This window comes from Oncorhynchus masou, chromosome 5 (assembly GCF_036934945.1).
Source record: "Oncorhynchus masou masou isolate Uvic2021 chromosome 5, UVic_Omas_1.1, whole genome shotgun sequence".
In the NCBI taxonomy this organism is placed as follows: Eukaryota; Metazoa; Chordata; class Actinopteri; order Salmoniformes; family Salmonidae; genus Oncorhynchus; species Oncorhynchus masou.
Window position 1 is genome coordinate 24,515,783 of NC_088216.1, and position 24,047 is coordinate 24,539,829.

At 43.5% G+C, this 24,047-nt stretch overlaps 1 protein-coding gene across 1 annotated transcript in view; it reads right to left on the reverse strand.

Annotated features, from left to right (window-relative positions):
* LOC135537412 (syntaxin-8-like) overlaps nucleotides 1-22,722 on the reverse strand; it is a 47,286-nt gene extending 24,564 nt beyond the window's left edge. Inside the window, exons 1-6 of the mRNA XM_064963583.1 lie at nucleotides 22,626-22,722; nucleotides 21,946-22,045; nucleotides 18,009-18,103; nucleotides 17,649-17,759; nucleotides 12,563-12,693; nucleotides 9,306-9,398 (exon numbers count right to left, since the gene is read on the reverse strand). Of these exons, the coding sequence (XP_064819655.1) occupies nucleotides 9,306-9,398; nucleotides 12,563-12,693; nucleotides 17,649-17,759; nucleotides 18,009-18,103; nucleotides 21,946-22,045; nucleotides 22,626-22,642 (547 nt within the window). The 5' untranslated portion in view covers nucleotides 22,643-22,722. The remainder of the gene's footprint in view (nucleotides 1-9,305; nucleotides 9,399-12,562; nucleotides 12,694-17,648; nucleotides 17,760-18,008; nucleotides 18,104-21,945; nucleotides 22,046-22,625) is intronic.
* Nucleotides 22,723-24,047: the final 1,325 nt, after the last annotated feature.

Genomic DNA, 24,047 nt, shown 5'->3' on the forward strand with positions numbered 1-24,047 from the left:
CTGTCTTTGTGATCCCATCCTGACCACCACATCTTTGTCACAAACCCCCTCTGGAAAAAAAGATAGGAGAAACCGACCAAACGCCTCACCAGCCATTTGTGAGAGAGTGCAAGACAAGCAAATGGAACCTCAAAGAAGAAGCCATTGGGAAGTGAAACGAGTGAGACCATTTGCAAGATCAGGGACATGGCACATGCAAGGCCAGCAAATGGAATGTCAAAGAAGATGAAGCTGTGCGAAGAAGTGAAAAGAGTGAATCAATCTCACAGGGAAAACTTAAGTAGACATTTGAATGATGAAGCTACCTTCTCCAGAAACGCTTTGAGTTCCCACACGCTAATTTGCTAGCGGTCTCAAACCAAAGATCATTCATCACCATGTGGTCGCTTGCCCTAACCTGAATCCCCTTCACCGCCTCATTGTTACTTTGTCCCCTTCCACTCTGCCGTAGTGACACTGTGCCTCAGACAGAGACGGATGCAACTACCATCGCATGGGACAAGGAGATGGCATATGATCGATCGCGTCCAGGTCAGGATTTGTCAAACAGGAGGCCCATCTAGCATTTTCCCGCCTTGGCTATTTTTTGTCACTCGATCACAGAGCAGTGTCATTATGAATGGGGTGGGCAGTGAATTCATACTCCTGCAGCAGCGCTAGTCTGCACAGTAGACATTCCCAGATAATGTAGACATTATCCTGGATAATGACGTAATTTCAACCAGCTTCTCCCGCTGGATTGGTTGTTCCCAGATCTTGCTCAATTACAACTTGATCACATTTGTCAGATGATCTCTATGAGAAATAAGCAGGAGAGAAGCGTAACTGCTGTGAGATATTCAGAATACGTCATTTCAAATGTCCTTTTCCCCCAAAGGCTATTAAAATGACTGCATATGGAAAGACCTGTGCTGCCCACCACCTTCTCGCCCAGAGTTCTGTCCACAAACCTCTGGCAAGTTCCCAGGCCTTTCAGAAAATATTTTCCATCTGAGTCAGAAGTTTAGAGTGTCACAGTCACCAAGTGGGCATGAACCCGGTTATACAAGCTGAGGCAGACCCTATGTACTGATCCAGGACCAGCTTACCCTCCCCCAAATCCTAACCTTAATCATAAGGAAAGAAAATGTTAAACTGACCTTAGATCAGTGTCCCTACTCTGACCTATAAACACCCGACTCAGAGGAAGTGACTAAATATGTACATGCTCTGAGACTGTTACAGAAAGGAGGGCTTCCACAGGACACCTTCAGAGAAGAGAGAGATTAGTGGAAAATAACAGTAGTGTGACTCAAGTCAAATTAGGCTATTCTTCAATGAGGGGGTACAACACGGCAGCCAGCAGTAGCACTCGACACGTTCAGCGCTCCAAAGCACCATAACACTGAACCTGAACCTTAGAACTGTCCATGAACCACCAACAGACTTGTTTTAAGGTGTTAGGATTGAAGGTATACAAGGTGTATTTTCTTATATCTAGTACATGAAGAATCCTCCCTATGTCCAACTCTGTGGGGCAGAGTCGTGTCAAACTCCAGCCACCAAGTCAGTTGGTCATATCCACTCTCTGTAACTGCTACTCAAAGCTCAGTGACACCAGACAAATGTCGGGCGTGTCTTCATGTATGACGACACCCATTCCCGTGACACGAACACCACCCCCACCCCTCCTTCCTCATCCCCAAGCCCTACTAAGTTGTTACCTTACCACCCTACCGTTGGCTCGCAGCTGGAGCAAAGAGGACGGGTGATAAATCAATCGTCGACTTCGCCCCGGCAACCCGGCTCCGCCTCAACGCCGAGCGCCGCCATTAGCGTACGTTTATTTGTTCGCGGGACTGTTTCTCTGAAGAGTGTGACCAAGAGCTCTGTTCTCCACAGCCAGGGTTGACCACCCCACTGGTGAGGTCACTGGTCCTCCAGCAGTTCTAACCAAACAGTCCAGAATGTTCCCCGGGTTCCACTATTTATTTGGACCTCATTAGAGTTCCCCGGCCGCGACTCTGATGATGCAGCAGCGAATCAATGACGTAATCATTAGTGGGAAATAACAGACTAATGGCTATGTCATAGAAACATATCTCCTTTTTCCCCCCCAGCATAAAGAGTCCTTTACAAAGAGAGAGGGTGGTAGTTGTTGCATACTATTGAGGCCTAGAGATAGCCTGGTCGCAGATCTGTGTGCCATCTTGCTAGGTCCTATATACAGTATGGTCATTGTCATGCCAAACAACCATAAGAGTTGGCTATACAGCACAAACAGATCTGGGACCAGGCTAGCCCATAGGCCCATCCTCAACACTGACAATAGACTCCTATTATGACCTGACATGGCTTAAAAAATAAATAAGTCATCACTTACTCATACAGAAATGGATACACGTCTAACAATCTTAGCAAGTGTCTGACATAACAATCCTGGATGTTTAGGCCACATGTATCTGTTCCAAGTGATCTTCCTTCTGGATCTTTCCGTCATCTTCCACCGGCAGATCTCAATCTAAATGAAGTTTTGTTTCTCTCTCTCTCTGGTCTGAATGAGCTCACTTCTGTGCAAAAATATAGTCGCCTAACAGAAAGATATGGACACCGTGTTGCCTAGCGATGGTGAACTCCACTCAGAGTGTTATTAGTAAAACAGAAAAAGAGCCAGGCAGGAGTACACACAGAGGTCATGGCTGGGATATTTGATGTGCAAGCGACGAGCAGCACATTTTGGCGGAGTCGTCGCAGGGCCGCAGTCTATTTATTAAAGTGGAGAAGAGGTGGAGGAAAGGAGAGAAAACAGAACAAACAGCAATGACTGATTCCTCTGAAAGGTCTGTGCGTGGGGAATTTGAAGGGGATCGGCTTAGCGGGAAACTTTGTTGATTAAATAGCATCAAACAGCGTGTGGAAAATAAATGAACTCATCCATCCATTTGATCAGCCCACGTCGACTATGTTGGATTCTTTAATGAGGCTTGTAATAGGGAAGATAGACAAACCCTGGAATGAAAGGGTGTGTGTGTGTGTGTGTGTGGTGTGTGTGTGTGTGTGTGTGTGTGTGTGTGTGTGTGTGTGTGTGTGTGTGTGTGTGTGTGTGTGCACGTACGCTTCACCACACACCCTCCTTTCCCTGGTTATTCCAACCAAAGTGAGGGTGTATTGTGGAAAACTAGTCTCTACAGCTGGAACCCTCCACAGCCCCGCAAAATACCCACTTTTACAAGACTGGCCGTCACTCATAATCACAGACCACTGTGACACGGGCTGATGTCATTGTTCCAGACCCGAATCAGAGAAATATCAACACCAATAAAGTCAAACAATGTTGATTCTAGCAGCAAAAACCTTCATTTCGTTGATATAGAACATTTAGTGAGACGCACAGGGACATTTTCTGCCACATTGAATTTGGAAATAAAAATATGGTTGATTTACGCCACATCATGTCAGAAATATGAACAGGCCTGGTGATGACACACATCATAAATAATCTTCACACCCAAAAACGTAGATTGACTTTTTCTTTTTATAGGTATTGAAGAAACGGAACAAAAAGAGGGAAATATCTACTGTCCAAATGGGAAGAAGGCTTTCGTGTCTTCACAGATCACACCTGCAAAGCCTGGGGATTAAAACTGCTACTACTTTGCTCAACCCTTTCTCACCATTCATTGTAGATTCACAGTGTTTTTTAAGACAGGGATGGAAGAGAAACCGAGGGCCTTGGGTTCATTTCTTAAACTCATAACAGGTCACCTTCACTGATGACCCTGGCTTCAAGCTCTTTCCCAAAAAGGAGCCGACTGCAACCTCCACTGCACTCAGGTCTGAGGCTAGCCCCGAGCACAGAGCTTAATCTATTTACAGGGAAACACTGCAACAGGACTGAGATCAGAAGAAAAACAGAACCCCTAAAAAGACAGAGAAAGGGAACACTCAAACTGTCGGAGTCTAGGCTTTTCAAATGAAATCCATTTTCCCTGCCTCTCCAAAAGCATTATGCTGGACTGTTACTTTTACGTTGTCAATTTTGTCATTTAATACAAGTAAGAAATGCAGCACCTACAAAGCTGTACGACGCAATAATACGGGTCACTTAAGTACAACTCGGCAAGAAAAACATTCCAAACGCTTATTCACACAAAGTATGCAGAACACATTAACTGAACCTCTGTGTCTCATATAGGGGCATATAAAGCATTAACTGTTCTGTTAGGTTGTGTGTGTGTGTGTGTTCCCTGAGTGTGTCCCCTGAGTGTGTTCCCTGAGTGTGTGCGTGCCTACAGGCCCGCATTCCATCATGCATTTGGTTATATAGCCCTATAGCTTAAAGACCTTTTTAAAACACCAGCACATCCTTAATTGTACCATCAAATACAGTATGCCCATCAGAACCTGGGTGGTATGATGTCTTTAGGGTGGCATGGCTTGGTTTGGTGTTGTTTCAAGTCACCCACCAGTTTCTCCAGCCTGCAGCCACGGCGTCCTCTAACCCAGGACCCTGCAAGGCCTGCGGGGCTCTATGCAGACTGTCCCGCCCCTAAATCAAGCAAGGGAACTCTCAGGCTAACAGCAATCAGTATGCCTGGCTGTTTGAAGTCCTTCCCTGGCCTCCCCTGCTCACCACGCTGTGTGATATATCCTCTTTTTTCCACCTGTCCCACACCTCTTCTGGGACCATGACATCTCAGCCATAACTCACAGAGAGGAGAGAGAGAAGAAGGAGTGGAGAAAGAGGAGGTGGAGAGAGGAGGGAGAGGGTAGGGGAACAGAGAGAGGGAAGACGGGAGGAGGCAGAGGAGAAAGAGAGAGGAGGTCGAGGTGGACGAGGCAGAGGAGGTAGAGAGGAGGCAGAGGGAAAGAGGGAAAAGTAGAGCCAGAGAGAGAGAGAGGAAAGAGGGTTAAAGAGAGGTTAACGCCTCGATCACACCCATAGCGTCACTGCGCAAAATGGTACGATGCATCCCGGGATATGTGTGCAACAAACGGTGGGATCCACTGTCGGTGGGATCGAGGCGTAAGGAGAGAAAATACAGAGAAGGGAGAAGAGAAGGGCAGAGGTAAAGAGGGGAGGAAGAGAGAAAGCGAGGGAAGCCTGTAGGCTCCAGAGCCCTGAGGGCCTGTGTGTGAGACCGGGTGAGTAATAGTCGGTTGGTCTCGTGAACTCTGAGCCCCACTGTAAATTCAGATGGGAAGCCGGTGGAGACTGCAGGATGTTGGACTGATCCACTATTGGATCCACTATTGGACCCCCCCCCCCCCCCACCATCTCATCCCTTTGTTTATCACCTCTATGTAATACCTCCGGGGACAGGCATACAGGTGGGCCAGTCCGTGAGACCAGGCAGGCCTCCTAACACTCTTATTTGCCGGGTTTGGTTTCAATTTCAACCAGGCGGACCTGGTTAGAGGTTCGAACATGCACAGGGGACTAGGCGGCGTTTGGAGATGCATTCGGTCGTGATCGAAAATATGGAAAGAGTGAAAGAGAGCCGTTATCGAAAACTTTGGATAAAGTGCACTTTAGGGGAATGTGGACTGCCTAGCTAAAATATCAAAGCCACTTTGTATCAGGGCTGAAGTGTTCAATCGCCTGCTCTGCTCGCTTGCTGCCGGGGGGCATCTGGTCCGGACTCTCACTTAAACTCACCGTCGTCGCGTCAGACGATTTGCCGCGCCGAGGTCTTTTGTTATTGGAAACACTGACGCCACACACTTCAATAAAGAAACGCGAAAAGAGAATAACACATCGGTTCGGACTCTGAGGATTGAAGGGGAACCAATGATCCTTCTCCAGCTCAATAAGGTAAGAGGAGAGCAGGCTGAAACAATCAAGCCGTTAGCTACCCTCTGACTCGGGGAGGATCGCAGGCCAAACGTCTACTGTTTGTTCCCAGCAGCAGAAGGGAAACTCGTTTTTGTTTCCATCTCAAAAGGTCATTCGATTACACATCCCTGTGGGATCAGAGCACAGTCCCAGAAAAGGACCATACAAAGTCATCTGACCCAACTTGGAACTGGCCGTCTAAAATAAACACACTATAAATAAATTGAAATATGCATTGAATATTCATAGGTGTCCACCAAAACGGCTGAAGAACATAAACAAAGTGGTGTGATTTTGGGGCTATGGCTTCATCCGCTCCTCTCCGTTAGGACTAACAAGATAACTAAGAAGCTGTTTAACACTATTGGGATATAGCCTACATTTACAATGTCCCAGAGGAAGGAGTCTGGGCTGTTTAGGGAGAGAACATCAATCATGTCATCACATTGTGCTCATGGCGGGAGAAAGAAAAGCACCATTTAGTCCAACGGCCCACTAATTGTCGGGCCCGCGGGGGTTGTGGCGTTGCGGTGCAGCCCGGGAACATGCCAAGAACAGCAAGCAGGAACTAATGAACTCTGTGTAACGTTCCTCTATCAGACCACTAAGCCCACTCACTCTATACGCTCTACAGTCAATATACAGTGACAACAAGCATGATAGAAGTCCATCTCGATCTTCCTCTGCCCCCTATAGGCTTTGGGTGTCCTCCACACGTCAAGAGGGCCCTAAACATATTCTGTTCTCAGAAAACATCGCTTTGAAAGGAGACAAAGGCCAAAAGTGGCAAGTGGTATTATATATATATATATATATATATATATATATATATATATATATATATATATTTATATATATATATATATATATATATATATATATAATTGTTTTCTTTTTTTAAAGGCCCAGTGCAGTTAAAAACTACATTTCCTGTGTTTCATATACATTTCCACACTAGCTTGGAATAACACTGTGAAAATGATGATAATGCCCTTTTAGTGTAAGAGCTGTTTGAAAAGGCAGCCTGAAATGTCTGCCTGTTTGGACTGCCTGGTGATATCACCAGGTTGTAAATGAGTTAATAGACCAATAAGAAACAGATTCCCAAACCTCTCTGCCAATAACAGCAAGTTTTCAGTTTTCCCCTCCACACTCAGACCTCTCCCAGACAGTCCTAGCAAAATTGTTTAAGAAATTGTTCTTTGCTACAAAGGTGTTTCTGTTCATTTTAGATTTTTTTTATTGAAAACAATCCTGGTAAGGTACTTAAATGTTACCCAGAAATGATTGGATATCGAGACAAAAACGGCTGCATTGGACCTTTAAAACGAATACTCAGGCAAAACTGGAGTCTCTTGAGGATACAACTAAGAAATGTGTAGTTGAGATGGAGAGTGTACAGTTGAAGAAACAATGAGATCTAATGGTCCTGCGAGAGACGGTTGAGGAAACAACGAGATCTAATGGTCCTGCGAGAGACGGTTGAGGAAACAACGAGATCTAATGGTCCTGCGAGAGACGGTTGAGGAAACAACGAGATCTAATGGTCCTGCGAGAGACGGTTGAGGAAACAATGAGATCTAATGGTCCTGCGAGAGACGGTTGAGGAAACAATGAGATCTAATGGCCCTGCGAGAGACGGTTGAGGAAACAATGAGATCTAATGGTCCTGCGAGAGACGGTTGAGGAAACAATGAGATCTAATGGTCCTGCGAGAGACGGTTGAGGAAACAACGAGATCTAATGGTCCTGCGAGAGACGGTTGAGGAAACAACGAGATCTAATGGTCCTGCGAGAGACGGTTGAGGAAACAACGAGATCTAATGGTCCTGCGAGAGACGGTTGAGGAAACAACGAGATCTAATGGTCCTGCGAGAGACGGTTGAGGAAACAACGAAATCTAATGGTCCTGCGAGAGACGGTTGAGGAAACAACGAGATCTAATGGTCCTGCGAGAGACGGATGAGGAAACAACGAGATCTAATGGTCCTGCGAGAGACGGTTGAGGAAACAATGAGATCTAATGGTCCTGCGAGAGACGGTTGAGGAAACAATGAGATCTAATGGTCCTGCGAGAGACGGTTGAGGAAACAATGAGATCTAATGGTCCTGCGAGAGACGGTTGAGGAAACAACGAGATCTAATGGTCCTGCGAGAGACGGTTGAGGAAACAACGAGATCTAATGGTCCTGCGAGAGACGGTTGAGGAAACAACGAGATCTAATGGTCCTGCGAGAGACGGTTGAGGAAACAACGAGATCTAATGGTCCTGCGAGAGACGGTTGAGGAAACAACGAGATCTAATGGTCCTGCGAGAGACGGTTGAGGAAACAACGAGATCTAATGGTCCTGCGAGAGACGGTTGAGGAAACAATGAGATCTAATGGTCCTGCGAGAGACGGTTGAGGAAACAATGAGATCTAATGGTCCTGCGAGAGACGGTTGAGGAAACAATTAGATCTAATGGTCCTGCGAGAGACGGTTGAGGAAACAACGAGATCTAATGGTCCTGCGAGAGACGGTTGAGGAAACAACGAGATCTAATGGTCCTGCGAGAGACGGTTGAGGAAACAACGAGATCTAATGGTCCTGCGAGAGACGGTTGAGGAAACAACGAGATCTAATGGTCCTGCGAGAGACGGTTGAGGAAACAACGAGATCTAATGGTCCTGCGAGAGACGGTTGAGGAAACAACGAGATCTAATGGTCCTGCGAGAGGCGGATGATGACTATCTGGCATCCTACAACATTTTCTCAAGTGCCTCCATCTGTAGATGAACCGGAGCGATATGCTCAGACCTGCCTTCTGCCCGCCATCTGCCTCCTATGACAGAGCTATTTACAGCAACACAGCCCTTACCTCAAAGCGGATCTGATTCCAGGACAGCACTTGACTCTCTCCGCAAACGCATTAAAACAGTACGTCAGGGAGCTCACATTCCTCCTAACCAGGCTATACAGCCTGACACAGTCACAGATCCACCCCCAGCAGAGCTCTTCTAGAAGGACGGCTGGACGTTTTAAGAGAGCTCACCGTGAGGTCACTTTAACAATAGAGATGTATAGTTTATGGCACCCTATTCCCTATATAGTGCACTATTTCTGACCAGGATCTGGTGAAAAGTAGTGCACTGTGTAGGGAATAGGGTCCCATTTGGGATGAACACTTTATTTAATTCTGTGACTCTGACCAAGATGGCTTGGAACACCTGTAAAGGGTACTGACCCCTGTTCCATGACTGAAATAATAGCGTGTCTGATTGATTTCACACAGTGGTTTGGAGTAAGGTGTGGCTGGTCTGGTGTGTGGCTGGTAGAACTATGCATGAACTATATACACCCTTCCCTTGTTAGGGAGACACATACACAATATGATAAAGAGCTTGTGTCTTACTGTTGGGGTGAAAGGTAGGGTGGACTTATCTGATTGACGCAGAGTAGGTCGTAGAAGCAATAGCAGACACACACACACACACACACCCCTCCTTACCATTCTGCCCGTCCAGCTCGTTGCCTATATCCTGACCCATCAGCTTCTGTCGGCTGATGACGGCAGCTAACGCATCCAACCCAGCATCCTGAACTGTTCGGAGAGAGGGACAGAGACAAAGGGGTTAACTCAGCCCTGTTCAGCATGATAGAGAGAGACAGACAGAAATAGAGAGGTGCTCCATAAGAGAGTACCTATACATTATAGCAGGGTTCCCCAACTGGCGGTCCGTGGGCCAAATTTGGCCAAAGGGGGATTTTATTTGTACCTCCAACTTTTCTGAGCAAAAATTTTTTTTAATCCTGCAAAGGTAAGCGTTGATACTATGATGACAACCTGATGTTTCCTCAAAAGTATATATCTACAGTGCCTTCAGAAAGTATTCAAACCCCTTGAGTTTTTCCACATTTTGTTGTGTTACAGCTTGAATTTAAAATTGATTAAATTTAGATTTTTAGGATACTGGCCTACACACACAATACCCATTTTTTAAATACATTTTATGTTAACAAATTAATAAAAAATGATAACTAAAATGTCTTGAGTCAAGTATTCAACATATTTGTTATGGCAAGCCTAAATATGTTCAGGAGTAAAAATGTGCTTAACAAGTCACATAATAAGTTGCTTTGACTCACTCTGTGTCCAAAATAGTTTTTAACGTGATATTCGAATGATTACCTCATCTCTGTACCCCACACATACAATTATCTGTAAGGTCCCTCAGTCGAGCAGTGAATTTCAAACACAGATTCAACCACAAAGATCAGGGAGGTTTTCCAATGCCTTGCAAAGAAGGGCACCTATAAAAAATAAACAAATACATTTAAAAAACACACATTTAATATCCCTTTGAGCATGGTGAAGTTATTAATTACACTTTGGATGGTGTATCAATACACCCAGTCACTACAAAGATACAGGCGTCCTTCCTAACTCAGTTGCCAGAGAGGAAGGAAACTGCTCCAGGACTTCACCATGACTTTAAAACAGTTCCAGAGTTTAATGGCTGTGATAGAAAACTGAGGATGGATCAACAACATTGTAGTTACTTCATAACACTGTGAAAAGAAAAAAGCCTGTACAGAATATAAATATTTCAAAACATGCATCCTGTTTGCCACAAGGCACTAAAGTAAAACTTTTTGTCCTGAATACAAATAAGTATGTTTGGGGCAAATCAAACAACGCATCACTGAGTACAACTATTCATATTTTCAAGCATAGTGGTGGCTGTATCATGTAATGGGTATACTTGTCATCAGCATGGACTATAGATTGTTTTAGGATAAAAAGAAACAGACTAGAGCTAATCACAGGCAAACTCCTAGAGGAAAACCTGGTTCAGACACAGGGAGAGAAATTCACGTTTCAGCAGGACAATAACCTAAAATACAAGGCCAAATATACACTGGAGTTGCTTACCAAGATGTCATTGAATGCTCCTGAGTGGCCTAGTTACAGTTTTGACTTAAATCTACCTGAACCAACTTAACAGAGCTTGAAGAATGTATTTATTATTTTACAATCCAGGTGTGAAAAGCTTACCCAGAAATACTCACAGCTGTAATTGCTGCCAAAGGTGATTGTAACTTTTTCCACTTTGACAGAGTATTTTATGTAGATCATTGACAATAAAAATGCCACTTAAATCCATTTGAATCCCACCTTGTTGTAGCATAACAAAATGTGGAAAAAGTCAAGGGGTGTGAATACTTTCTAAAGGCCCTGTATATATTTGTATTTATAAGACTGTAAAAACACCACCAAATCAGCTCTAAGGGATCGTCATTCTGGAGATCTGTTCCAAAGTATTCACACTCATCATAGAGAGAGATACGTGACCGTATACAAATGTAAGCAAGGTTTGAAAATATTATGTTTTAGTGAAATATATCTGTTTTGGCTTCTTGCGGTCCATTTGCAGTCTACAAATGATTTGTAATTGCGTTCCGTCCCCCTGACCATCCCCTCAAGAAGAAACAAAAATTGGCCCATAGCTGAATCGAGTTGATGATTCCTGAATTATACAGTTCATCAATAAACAACCCACAATTAGGAAAAACCCATTCAACTCACATACTCTAGAGCACATTACGCATCTAAACAAAAATGTGTCAGATGTAGCAGCGGAGAGGTGGTAAAACTATAAAGACATGCCGAAATTCTTCTTTAATGACTCATTGGTAGAGAAGAGAGCAATTTTGTGATTTCACAGGGCAACCATTTGGTAAGTAGGAATGACGCTATTGGGGTTCAGCACTGGGGAGCAACACTAGGGGGCAGTGTGCCACAGGTGACTCACAGCACTTAAAACACACACACACACACACACACACACACACACACACACACACGACAAAGACATGCCTTTAAGCACAAACAAACAAACAAACACACACACACACACCTCAGCCTGACTTCTGTTATTCTAACTGTCCTAACTGTACTGGGTGAAAAAGGAGAGGGGGGCAGCTGAACAGTGACTTTGTGAAAGAGACGGATACATAACTTGTGGGAAGCTATCATTCGCTATCACAATTTTACAGAGGAGTAGTGTTACACTGAGTTTGTCCAGGTTATTATATGTGCTTCATGGGGTTCAGGGAATTGTTGAAGAGAGGAGAAGGCCCCTTGTCTCTATATTTGACACAGACACCACCACAGGAATCTGTGAGACCACAGATTTGGTTGCACACTATAGGCCCTAAACTTACATCCGGAACTCCCAATGGGGGCTCAAAACCTTGATGCGGCTTCACTGTATCCCCACAATACTGACAAACTGAAAATAGCCAGATCGCAGCCAGAACCGTAATGGAGACATAACAAAGGAGACTCATGTGGAGTCAGGTGAACTGTACTAGGATCAGCCTGGATGTTGCAGTTACAGTGCATGTGGGAACGATTTAGGAACTGGGAGAGGCTGGAAATCGAATCTGCTGAATGTGAGTTACTGTGTTCACCTCATCCTGTGACCGTGTGGATATAGTTATCAAGGTGTAACCTCGAGGAGGACCGCCACCTCTGTGTTTCCTACTAGAGGCACTGATCACAGGTCAGTTTTGCATGGGTGAAGTTAGGCCTCTGAAGGTACAAGCTGATCCGAGATCTGATCAGGGGTGTATTCAGAGTCAGTGATGTGAAACGTTCGGACTGTTGTAGACAGATATACAATGAATAGAAATGACAACACCCCCTCGACTACCTGACAGTTCCACACCATACACTTCTATCTGAACTTTGTGTAACCTTACCCTCGACGATGCGCTGCTGCTGCTGTTTGATCGCGGAGAAGCCCAGGCCCCTGGTCTCCTCTGGCTCGTTGACCAGCCAGGGGTTGGCCGAGGCCCCTCCTTCTCCCCCCGCCCCTGGCATCAGGGTCGACCTGGGAAATGTCACACAACAACATGATCAGCATGCCAAGGGTGTAGAGAACGCACTCCCTGTACCTGTCAATCAACTGAACGGGACACACGTCGGAACAACCGACACGCGTCGTCAACCCTCGGCTTCGCAAACAAACACGGTACAATGGACACAAGTGCGACCTCTGTGGCAAGCGGTTACATCTGTAACACTCATGTTACTCATCTGATGTGGACTTGTGTAACAACATGTCCTTCCCTTCAGATGAGACAAGGCTTATTTATTTTCTTGTTTGGTTTTTACGTTCTGAACAAGGAAGGAGATATGTTTAGTTGCTTTAAAAAAAAACTAGTACCGGCTTGTTGGACATGTAAACACTGCATGCTAATCATACACAGCCACGGGCCCTCAAGTTTACAGTCGTGTTTCACTCTGACTGACACACACACGCGCACACACACAGGCACACACACCAGAGTGCTCTTGTTGTGTTGTGTAGCGCTTAACACTGTTGTGTGGTTTTGAGCTATTTTTCTGTTAATGGGGAAAAGCTGTCTGAGAATGCCTCAGACCCAGAGGTTGTGTTGCGGTGAAGTGTCAAGCTCTCTGTTAGTACAGATAGATCAATCCCGTCCGTCAAGACAGTGTCACCTACTGGTCAGACCCAGCAATTCACTTCAGACAGCGCTGACTGGACTGACTGGAGGACTGGCATTGGCTGTCAGGGGACCTTGGGGGACAGCCTTTGGCTGTCAGGGAAATTAGGATTGCAGCCATTGGCTGTCAGAAGTAGGCACTTAAAATCTCCTCCACTTCCCTTAACAAAGCCCATTTTCTACAATATCATACAGCTCATCAAATCCTTGTGGTACACTATGTTGAAAAGAATGAAAAATATGTCATTGTAGATGTGATTCCAGGCTCATAACAAACCACAATGTCACCAGGTAAAGTAATGGTGTGATCAGAAACCTCAAATAGGTATACTTGTTGACGTTGTGAAGTTCCTCTCCTCACGCTGGTATTGGACAGGACAGGTTGTACTAAATTTGAACTCAAAGTTGGTTGTGATGTGTGTCAAGCATGGCGCCATGACGCCACCTCCTTCCTTCCTCTTTCCGAGGGCGAGTGTGTAGTTTGAAGCACCCCATCTCCCTCTCTTTACTCCTTGGCCCAGCTTACTCAGCAGCGGCGGCCAGGGCGAGACAAGCGAGACAAGGAGGTCGGCAGCCAGCGCTAAGCTAATCTTTCCGACAGGTTTGGTAACTATCCTACCGCGTGGCGGATCTCCACTTCCTCCCGCCGTGTGAAGATTAAAGCTTATCCAATTAACCGCCCACTGGGGCCCGCCAACTTATTAATCAGGCATCTCTGGGCAGCCCACATCACACTCCACCGCCGCCGAGGACCCGACAGACAGACAGGCCTCTGAGGCTGTAACTTGGACAAGGCCGATTGAACTCATTTCGAGTGATCAAATATAAAGTCTCTTTATGTAGTGTTGTGGTGGCTCTCTTGTCGAGATGTGTGTTTTGTCATATATATATATATTTATTTATTTATTTATTTATTTTTAAATCCCAGCCCCCGTCCTCTTCAGGAGGCTTTTTGGTAGGCCGTCATTGTAAATAAGAGTTTGTTCTTAACTGACTTGCCGAATTAAATAAAGGTTAAACCCATTTAAAATAAGGAGAGATTGATAAAGGGAAAAGGGGTAAGGGGTTCCAAAGAGGGTCGGGGTGCAGTGACCCTTAAGAATGGAGGCGCCACGTCTCTTCTTTGCTTGATTAGAGGCTAATCTCTCTCTAATGTATTGTTTCACAAATAAAATAAGCCCCCTTATCCCGGACCAACCCCTCTCCTCGAAAAAAATGGAACAGCTTAGGTTATCCAAGCGAGGCTAATACCCACCCACCCCAAAGACCACACACTGAGTGCCAGGTCTACCTACCCACTCTTCCCCACCCCCTCTCAAATCATCCACCCACCCCACGTCAGTATCAAAGTACAGAATACACTGTACATCAAAATACAGTACCAGTCAAAAGGTTGGACACACCTACTCAGTTTTTTTTATTTGTACTATTTTCTACATTGCAGAATAATAGTGAAGACATCAAAACTATGAAATAATGCATACGGAATCATGTAGTAACCAAAAAAGTGTTACAAATCAAAACATATTTTATATTTGTAGCCACCATTTGCCACCATGTAGCCACCATTTGCCTTTATGACAACTTTGCACACTCTGGCATCCTCTCAACCAGCTTCACCTGGAATGCTTTTTCAACAGTCTTGAAGGAGTTCCCACATATGCTGAGCACTTGTTGGCTCCTTTTCCTTCACTCTGCAGTCCAACTCATCCCAAACCATCTCAATTGGGTTGAGGTCGGGTGATTGGGGAGGCCAGGTCATCTGATGCAGCACTCCATCACGCTCCTTCTTGGTCACATAGCCCTTACACAGCCTAGAGGTGTGTAATGCCATTGTCCTGTTGAAAAACAAATGCTAGTCCCACTAAGCGCAAACCAGATGGGATGGCGTATCGCTGCAGAATGTTGTGGTAGACATGCTGGTTAAGTATGCCTTGAAATCTAAAATCACAGACAGTGTCACCAGCAAAGCATCCCCACACCATCACACCACCTCCTCCATGCTTCACGGTGGGAACCACACATACGGAGTTCCTCCGTTCACCTACTCTGCGTCTCAAATTTGGACTCATCTGACCAAAGGACAGATTTCCACCAGTCTAATGTTGATTGCTTGTATTTCTTGGGCCAAGCAAGTTTCTTCTTCTTACTGTTGTCCTTTAATATTGGTTTCTTGCAGCAATTCGACCATGAAGGCCTGACTCATGCAGTCTCCTGTGAACAGTTGATAAAGAGATGTGACTGTTACTTGAACTCTGTAATTTCTGAGGCTGTTAACTAATGAACTTGTCCTCTGCAACAGAGGTAACTCCCTTTCCTGTGGCGGTCCTCATGAGAGCCAGTTTCATCATAGCACTTGATGGTTGTTGCGACTGCACTTTGAGAAACTTTAAAAGTTCTTGAAATGTTCCGTATTGACTGACCTTCATGTCTTAAAGTAAATGATGGACTGTCTTTTCTTTTTGCTTATTTGAGCTGTTCTTGCCATAATATGGACTTGGTCTTTAACCAAATAGGGCTATCTTCTGTATACCACCCCTGCCTTGTCATAAAACAACTGATTGGCTCAAAAGCATTAAGGAAAGAAAAGCATTCCAGGTGAAGCTGGTTGAGAGAATGTCAAGAGTGTGCCAAGCTGTCATCAAGGCAAAGGGTGGCTACTTTGAAGAAGATAAAATATCAAATATATTTTGATTTGTTTAAAACTTTTTGGGTTACTACATGAACCCATATGTGTTACTTCAAAGTTTTGATGTGTTCACTATTATTCTACAATGTAGAAAATAGTAAAAATAAAGAAAAACCCTGGAATGAGTAGGTGTGTCCAAACTCTTGACTGGTACTGTATATTTTCCCAGGGAAACTTGAAACGGTAAGATAACAAGAGTAAGATCAACTGTGTAATTCATTAGATGCCATTTGATTTAGTTATGGGCCACCAATATTCGTAATTGGCTGTGGGATCTATAAAAAGGCTAAAAGCAAGTGTTCTCATCCCTCGCTGCTTTCAGCCCCTAAGTGGATTAATCCAAACAAGAAAGTCTGCGAAACACATATAAATGGAGTAGTCTCAGATCAGACTAATAAGAAAATAGTTAACATTTCGAAAGTCTGCAAATTTTATCAATCGATGACTGATCCTGAGTTTTACCACACACGGCCATTCCACTATTCCTGGAAGGTCAATTGAAAACCTCAGTATTATCCCTGTAGCCTGTGTATTATTAAAAGAGCACGATCCTGTCAAATGAATGGGGTTTGACCCTCATTTCATTTCACATACAAAACATGCTCAAAACCTGACAGCGGAAGTCCATGCCGTTACCACTGAGTGAGCGCCATTCATTTCACCTCCTGGCTGTCCAAATATATGTCACCTGGGATGGGGCAGGTCAAGCCCGATGCTAAGTAATGACCGTTTTCCGAAGTGTTTTCCTAAGCTCCTGTACAGAGCTGTCACTACAATTAAGAATAATATGAGAATACAGGATATAGCCAGTGGCGTCCGGTGCTTTGATTGGTCCACTGGCAGATGAGGATGACAGGATGAGGATATGAGCTCAGCGGAGAGTGATAAACTATAAATTCTAAAAGCTTGGGTTAAACATCCGATCCCTTAAATTTTTTCACTGAGCCTCAGTGTACCAGTTTCGGGCAGTGCCAAGAGTGTGATCACCAGTGCAAGACAAGCAAAGCCTCTTGATGAATGAGAAACTGAGCGATTTAGAAGTCAACTGCCCTGCGCCGGCCCCAATATGACAGACTAGACAGACTAGACTTCCAATGGCGTCGAATGGGCTCAGACAAATGGTTGTACGGAAGTCCAAAGTCCTTCTTTGCACACAAAGTTAGTGACCGGTGACTTATCCTCAAAAGAAACCGTGGATCCGTTAGACCCTTCAGACACATCTGGGCTGAGACAAAGTCAAGACTCAGATTAATTGGCAGCACTAGCAGATAGAAAGAGATAGTTCTCTGCTGGCAGGACGGGCTTTGGTGCATCACCAATTGCCTATGACCGATGTTCAGATTCTGGTCCATTTACATTCACTTACAATGAGTGGCATATGCTAAAAGGAGACTTAATGAGCAGTGTGTGTGTGTGCGTGTGTGTGTGTGTGAGCGTGTGTGCGTGTGTGTGTGTGTGTGTGTGTGTGTGTGTGTGTGTGTGTGTGTGTGTGTGTGTGTGTGTGTGTGTGTGTGTGTGTGTGTGTGTGTGTGTGTGTGTGTGTGTGTGTGTGTGTGTGTGTGTGTGTGTGTGTGAGCGTGTGTGTGTGTGTATTACTTATACATTATGAGCTGTTAGAGGGAGTAATACCTCGAGAGCTCTGGATGTGTAACATCACCCTTGAACGTGGCATTTAGCTGCTTGTCCCTGGTGACCAGGTCGTCAACAAGATTCTGTCTCCGATCGGCTTCTGACTGCATTCTGGAGAGGCAGTTGTGTTAAGGTCAAGATTATGGTAAAAAAAAAAAATTGACCCCACAACATGATTAACAAGGAGTTGGACTATTAGTTTACTATCATTCATCTATAAAGTAACAGACAATGCAAATCACAGATTTTCATTGCAGAGAGTGAAGGATTGATGCAATTTATTACAAAGCACTGCCCTCTACAGGACCTTTACATACAGGACCAAGAGGACCAGTGATAATGTTGTGAAAGGAAGGATACATGCGCCGGGAGGATGAGGCTCGGATCAAACTCTCTCTGAGCTGGTTGATGTTTTGTTTCAGCTTCTGCAGCGACGCTCGCAGTGTCATGTTGATCTGGACAGACAAATAAACACTTTTACAATCAATTTCTAAACAGAAATGGTAAAATACAGTAGCTACAGTGCCTTCAGAAAGTATTCACACTCATTTACTTTTTCAACATTTTGTTGTGTTACAGCCTGAATTTAAAATGGATTAAATTGAGATTTTGTGTCACTGATATACACACAATACCCCATAATGTCAACGTGGACATTTGTTTGTAGAAAATGTTAAGAGATTACTACAAAATGAAAAGCTGAAATGTCTTGAGTTTACAAGTATTCAACACCTTTGTTATAGCAAGCCTAAATAAGTTCAGGAGTAAAAATGTGCTTAACAAGTCACAGAATAAGTTGCATGTACTATTCCAGTGTTAAATAATAGTGGTTAACATGATTTTTTTACAACTACCCCATCTCTGTAGCCCACACATACAATTATCTGGAAGGTCTCTCAACCAAGTAGTGAATTTGAAGCACAGATTCAAACACAACGACCAGGGAGGTTTTTCAATGCCTCGCAAAGAAGGGCACTGATTGGTAGATAGTAGCATTTTAAAAAGCAGATGCTGAATGTCCCTTTGAGTGTGGTGAAGTAGTTAATTAGGCCTTGGAGGGTGTATTAATACACCCAGTCACTACAAAGATAATGGTGTCCTTCCTAACTCAGTTGCCGGAGAGGAAGGAAACCATTCAGGGATTTTCACCATGAGGCCAATAGTGATTTTAAAACAGTTACAGAGTTTAATATTGTTGTGGATGCATCAACACTGTAGTTACTCCACAATACTGACATATTACAGACTGAAAAAAAGGAAGCCTTCACAGAATAAAAATATTCCCAAACAGGCATCCTGTTTGCAACAAGGCACTTAAGTAATAGAGCAAATACATTAACTTTATGTCCTGAATAGAATTTTATTTATTTATTTATTTATTTCACCTTTATTTAACCAGATAGGCAAGTTGAGAACAAGTTCTCATTTACAATTGCGACCTGGCCAGGATAAAGCAAAGCAGTTCGACACATACAACGACACAGAGTTACACATGGAGTAAAACAAACATACAGTCAATAATACAGTATAAACAAGTCTATATACGATGTGAGCAAATGAGGTGAGATAAGGGAGGTAAAGGCAAAAAAAGGCCATGGTGGCAAAGTAAATACAATATAGCAAGTAAAACACTGGAATGGTAGATTTGCAATGGAAGAATGTGCAAAGTAGAAATAAAAATAATGGGATGCAAAGGAGCAAAATTAATTAATTAATTAAATACAGTAGGGAAAGAGGTAGTTGTTTGGGCTAAAATATAGGTGGGCTATGTACAGGTGCAGTAATCTGTGAGCTGCTCTGACAGTTGGTGCTTAAAGCTAGTGAGGGAGATAAGTGTTTCCAGTTTCAGAGATTTTTGTAGTTCGTTCCAGTCATTGGCAGCAGAGAACTGAAAGGAGAGTCGGCCAAAGAAAGAATTGGTTTTGGGGGTGACTAGAGAGATATACCTGATGGAGCGTGTGCTACAGGTGGGAGATGCTATGGTGACCAGCGAGCTGAGATAAGGGGGGACTTTACCTAGCAGGGTCTTGTAGATGACATGGAGCCAGTGGGTTTGGCGACGAGTATGAAGCGAGGGCCAGCCAACGAGAGCGTACAGGTCGCAATGGTGGGTAGTATATGGGGCTTTGGTGACAAAACGGATTGCACTGTGATAGACTGCATCCAATTTGTTGAGTAGGGTATTGGAGGCTATTTTGTAAATGACATCGCCAAAGTCGAGGATTGGTAGGATGGTCAGTTTTACAAGGGTATGTTTGGCAGCATGAGTGAAGGATGCTTTGTTGCGAAATAGGAAGCCAACTCTAGATTTAACTTTGGATTGGAGATATTTGATATGGGCATGGAAGGAGAGTTTACAGTCTAACCAGACACCTAAGTATTTTTTAGTTGTCCACGTATTCTAAGTCAGAGCCGTCCAGAGTAGTGATGTTGGACAGGCGGGCAGGTGCGGGTAGCGATCGGTTGAAGAGCATGCATTTAGTTTTACTTGTATTTAAGAGCAATTGGAGGCCACGGAAGGGTTGTTAACACAGTGTCCAAAGAAGGGCCAGAAGTTTACAGAATGGTGTCGTCTGCGTAGAGGTGGATCAGAGACTCACCAGCAGCAAGAGCGACCTCATTGATGTATACAGAGAAGAGAGTCGGTCCAAGAATTGAACCCTGTGGCACTCCCATAGAGACTGCCAGAGGTCCGGACAGCAGACCCTCCGATTTGACACAATGAACTCTATCAGAGAAGTAGTTGGTGAATCAGGCGAGGCAATCATTTGAGAAACCAAGGCTGTCGAGTCTGCCGATGAGGATGTGGTGATTGACAGAGTTGATAGCCTTGGCCAGATCAATGAACACGGCTGCACAGTAATGTTTCTTATCGATGGCGGTTAAGATATCGTTTAGGACCTTGAGCGTGGCTGAGGTGCACCCATGACCAGCTCTGAAACCAGATTGCATAGCAGAGAAGGTATGGTGCGATTCGAAATTGTCGGTAATTTGTTTGTTGACTTGGCTTTCGAAGACCTTAGAAAGGCATGGTAGGATAGATGTAGGTCTGTAGCAGTTTGGGTCAAGAGTGTCCCCCCCTTTGAAGAGGGGGATGACCGCAGCTGCTTTCCAATCTTTGGGAATCTCAGACGACACGAAAGAGAGGTTGAACAGGCTAGTAATAGGGGTGGCAACAATTTCGGCAGATAATTTTAGAAAGAAAGGGTCCAGATTGTCTAGCCCGGCTGATTTGTAGGGGTCCAGATTTTGCAGCTCTTTCAGAACATCAGCTGAACGGATTTGGGAGAAGGAGAAATGGGGAAGGCTTGGGCAAGTTGCTGTGGGGGGTGCAGTGCTGTTGACCGGGGTAGTAGTAGTCAGGTGGAAAGCATGGCCAGCCATAGAAAAATGTTTATTGAAATTCTCAATTATGGTGGATTTATCAGTGGTGACAGTGTTTCCTATCTTCAGTGCAGTGGGCAGCTGGGAGGAGGTGTTCTTATTCTCCATGGACTTTACAGTGTCCCAGAACTTTTTTGAGTTAGTGTTGCAGGAAGCAAATTTCTGCTTGAAAAAGCTAGCCTTGGCTTTTCTAACTGCCTGTGTATAATGGTTTCTAGCTTCCCTGAACAGCTGCATATCACGGGGGCTGTTCGATGCTAATGCAGAACGCAATAGGATGTTTTTGTGTTGGTTAAGGGCAGTCAGGTCTGGGGAGAACCAAGGGCTATATCTGTTCCTGTGAGAAAGCATTATGTTTGGGGAAAATCCATCACAACACATCACGGAGTACCACTCTTCATATTTTCTAGAATGGTGAAACATTGAAAGTTCCTGGTTTGGCCTAGTTAAAGTTGATATAAATCGGCTTGAAAATCTATGGCAAGACTTAAAAATGTCTGTCTAGCAATCATCAACAATCAACTTGACAGAGCTTGAAGAATTTAAAAAGAATAATGGGCAAATATTGTACAATCTCGGTGTGCAAAGCTCTTAGAGACTTAAGCAAAAAGACGCAAACGGTGCTTCTACAAAGTATTGAATCAGGGGTTTAAAAGGGTATGTGAATTATATATTTCTGTATTTCATTTTCAAAAGTGTGCCAACATTTCTAGAAACATGTTTTCACTGTCATTATAAGGTATTGTGTGTACAGTAGATGGGTGAGGGAAAGAAATATTCAACATATTTTGAATTCAGGCTGCAACACAACAAAATGTGGAGTAAGTCAAGTGGTATGAATACTTTCTGAAGGCACTGCTATATACTTTTGAGTTAACAAATATGTAGTTAAGCAGGTTGTCATCATAGTTACCTTTGCAGGATTCCCTCCTGTCCTCTGTTGCCTGTTTCTTTCATGAATATTCTCTGCAATTTCTTGAACAAGGCGGCAAGTGGCATCATAATTCTGTAACCTACAAAAACCAGGTTGGTATACAATTATCGTGAGTAGTACTATAGTTGAATATGTAGTTACAATAATTCGTGTATGAACCACTATAATAAAGCCAGTTCAAAAGAAGATGTTGCAATTATTCAAGGTATAACAATAACAACAAATAAATCAGTTGGAGACAAATTCATTTGGGCTGATTGAGTGTGGCCAACTTTGTCTCGAGTTTAGATTAACTGTCATTCAGCACTGGAGACAATTTGTTCCTCATCATAGCTACTAGTAACGTTAGATACATTAGCTAGCTAGCTCGTTAGCTACTTAAGTCATAACCCTGCGTACAGTATGTTGTTATCGGCGAACGTGCATTGCAATTCATTTCGTGTGAACTATCAATGGGAATGATAATATAACGACTTATCGAGTCAAGTCGTATTTAGCTATTTATTTTAGAAGTAGCCGGTTAAAGGGAAATTAGTTACTGTTACTAACGTTAACAATCCAGCTAATAACACACATATATAAATTTGAAGACGTATTTTTATATTTCATCCAACGCTATCTTAAACATACTCATAATGGCCACCTTAAAATCTGCTTACCAGGGATCTTGAGACATGTTAACGAATTTTTTTTCGATATTTACTCCATAGATTGTGTGATAATTAGGAGGCACTTCCTGTTTGGGTGTGATGTCAGGATGGTGTCCTGTGAGTAACAAACGTTCAGTCGTGAATCGTTTACTGTAATGAGAAGCTGATCAAATGAATCCAAATCAATCAATTGTAAAGTTCCTCTCTGGCAGAGCTGCTGCTGTCCCCAAGTCCCATACCAGACCCACTGTAGCCTGCAAACCAAATGTTCATTCACAGTTTACAAATCTTCTAGTCTCTGTCACTGTGTTGGTGTGTATCTACCCTCTTAAAATAAGTAAATAAGACAATATCCAAATAATTTATCATAATCATTATGACTTTATTTGTTTCTAATTTATTTATAGAGCTGTGGCTGTGTGGCCTTGGCGACAGCCAGCAATGTAATTACTTTTGTTTTGGTGGAGTAAAGGTCATAAAAGGGCAACATAACCACTGCTCATGTTTTGTTGTTTTTGAAAGAAATGTCAACACTGCCTCACATTGCCCCCTGTTTGTCTAGTGATATGGAAGTCCTTATTGTAACATTATGTGAGGATTATGACACTACTAGTATAAACATACCGTAGGCTACAGATCCTTCAATCATCAAGATAGTATACGAGTTTGTTTTTCCTCAACAACATGTAAGCCCACATTTAAATAGATCTATTTACAGAGGTTTCTTTGTTTCATAGCAAAACAATGTGTGTTTTGATCAAAACAATATCTGTTGTGTGAAATGATAACCTTTGCTAATTCTAGGAATAGAGGAGCCCATTTGGCACGCCCATGTTTTCCTATAAAACAGTTTCATAGAGCTGCTGTATGTTCCTCCAGGAAAAGGGAAGGGAAAGGAAAATTCATTCAACTGAAATGTGTCTTCCGCATTTAACCCAACCCCTCTACAAAGACTTAGAAAGTAAAATAATCTTTCATGTTTTTGTTAAATGTTGCCATAACATGCAAATTAACAATAAAAGATAAACCCAGATACCAAACACAATATCAGATAAACCCAGGAAGGTAAACTGGTTAAAAGTAGGATACATGCTTTGTGAGAACACTCATTTCTGTATGGTCATGATTTTCACACATATTTTGATACATCTAAACGTGTATCAACATAATAGCATAGGCATTCACTTCCCATATATGGCAATGGAGACTGTCCTTTACACAGTAGCCTATTATCAAATGAAACAATAATAATTTTCCACTTTATTGATGTTTTGATTTCATTACCCTAGTTAATTTGTTGCTGTCTGCTGGTGTTGGAAGTTGAAGAAAGGAGGCATTCCTTTTCTCCACAGTAATTGGACTTAAGTCAGAGGAATTTTCCACTCGGAATACACAAAAACACTGTAAACAAACCCATATCACTTTCTATGC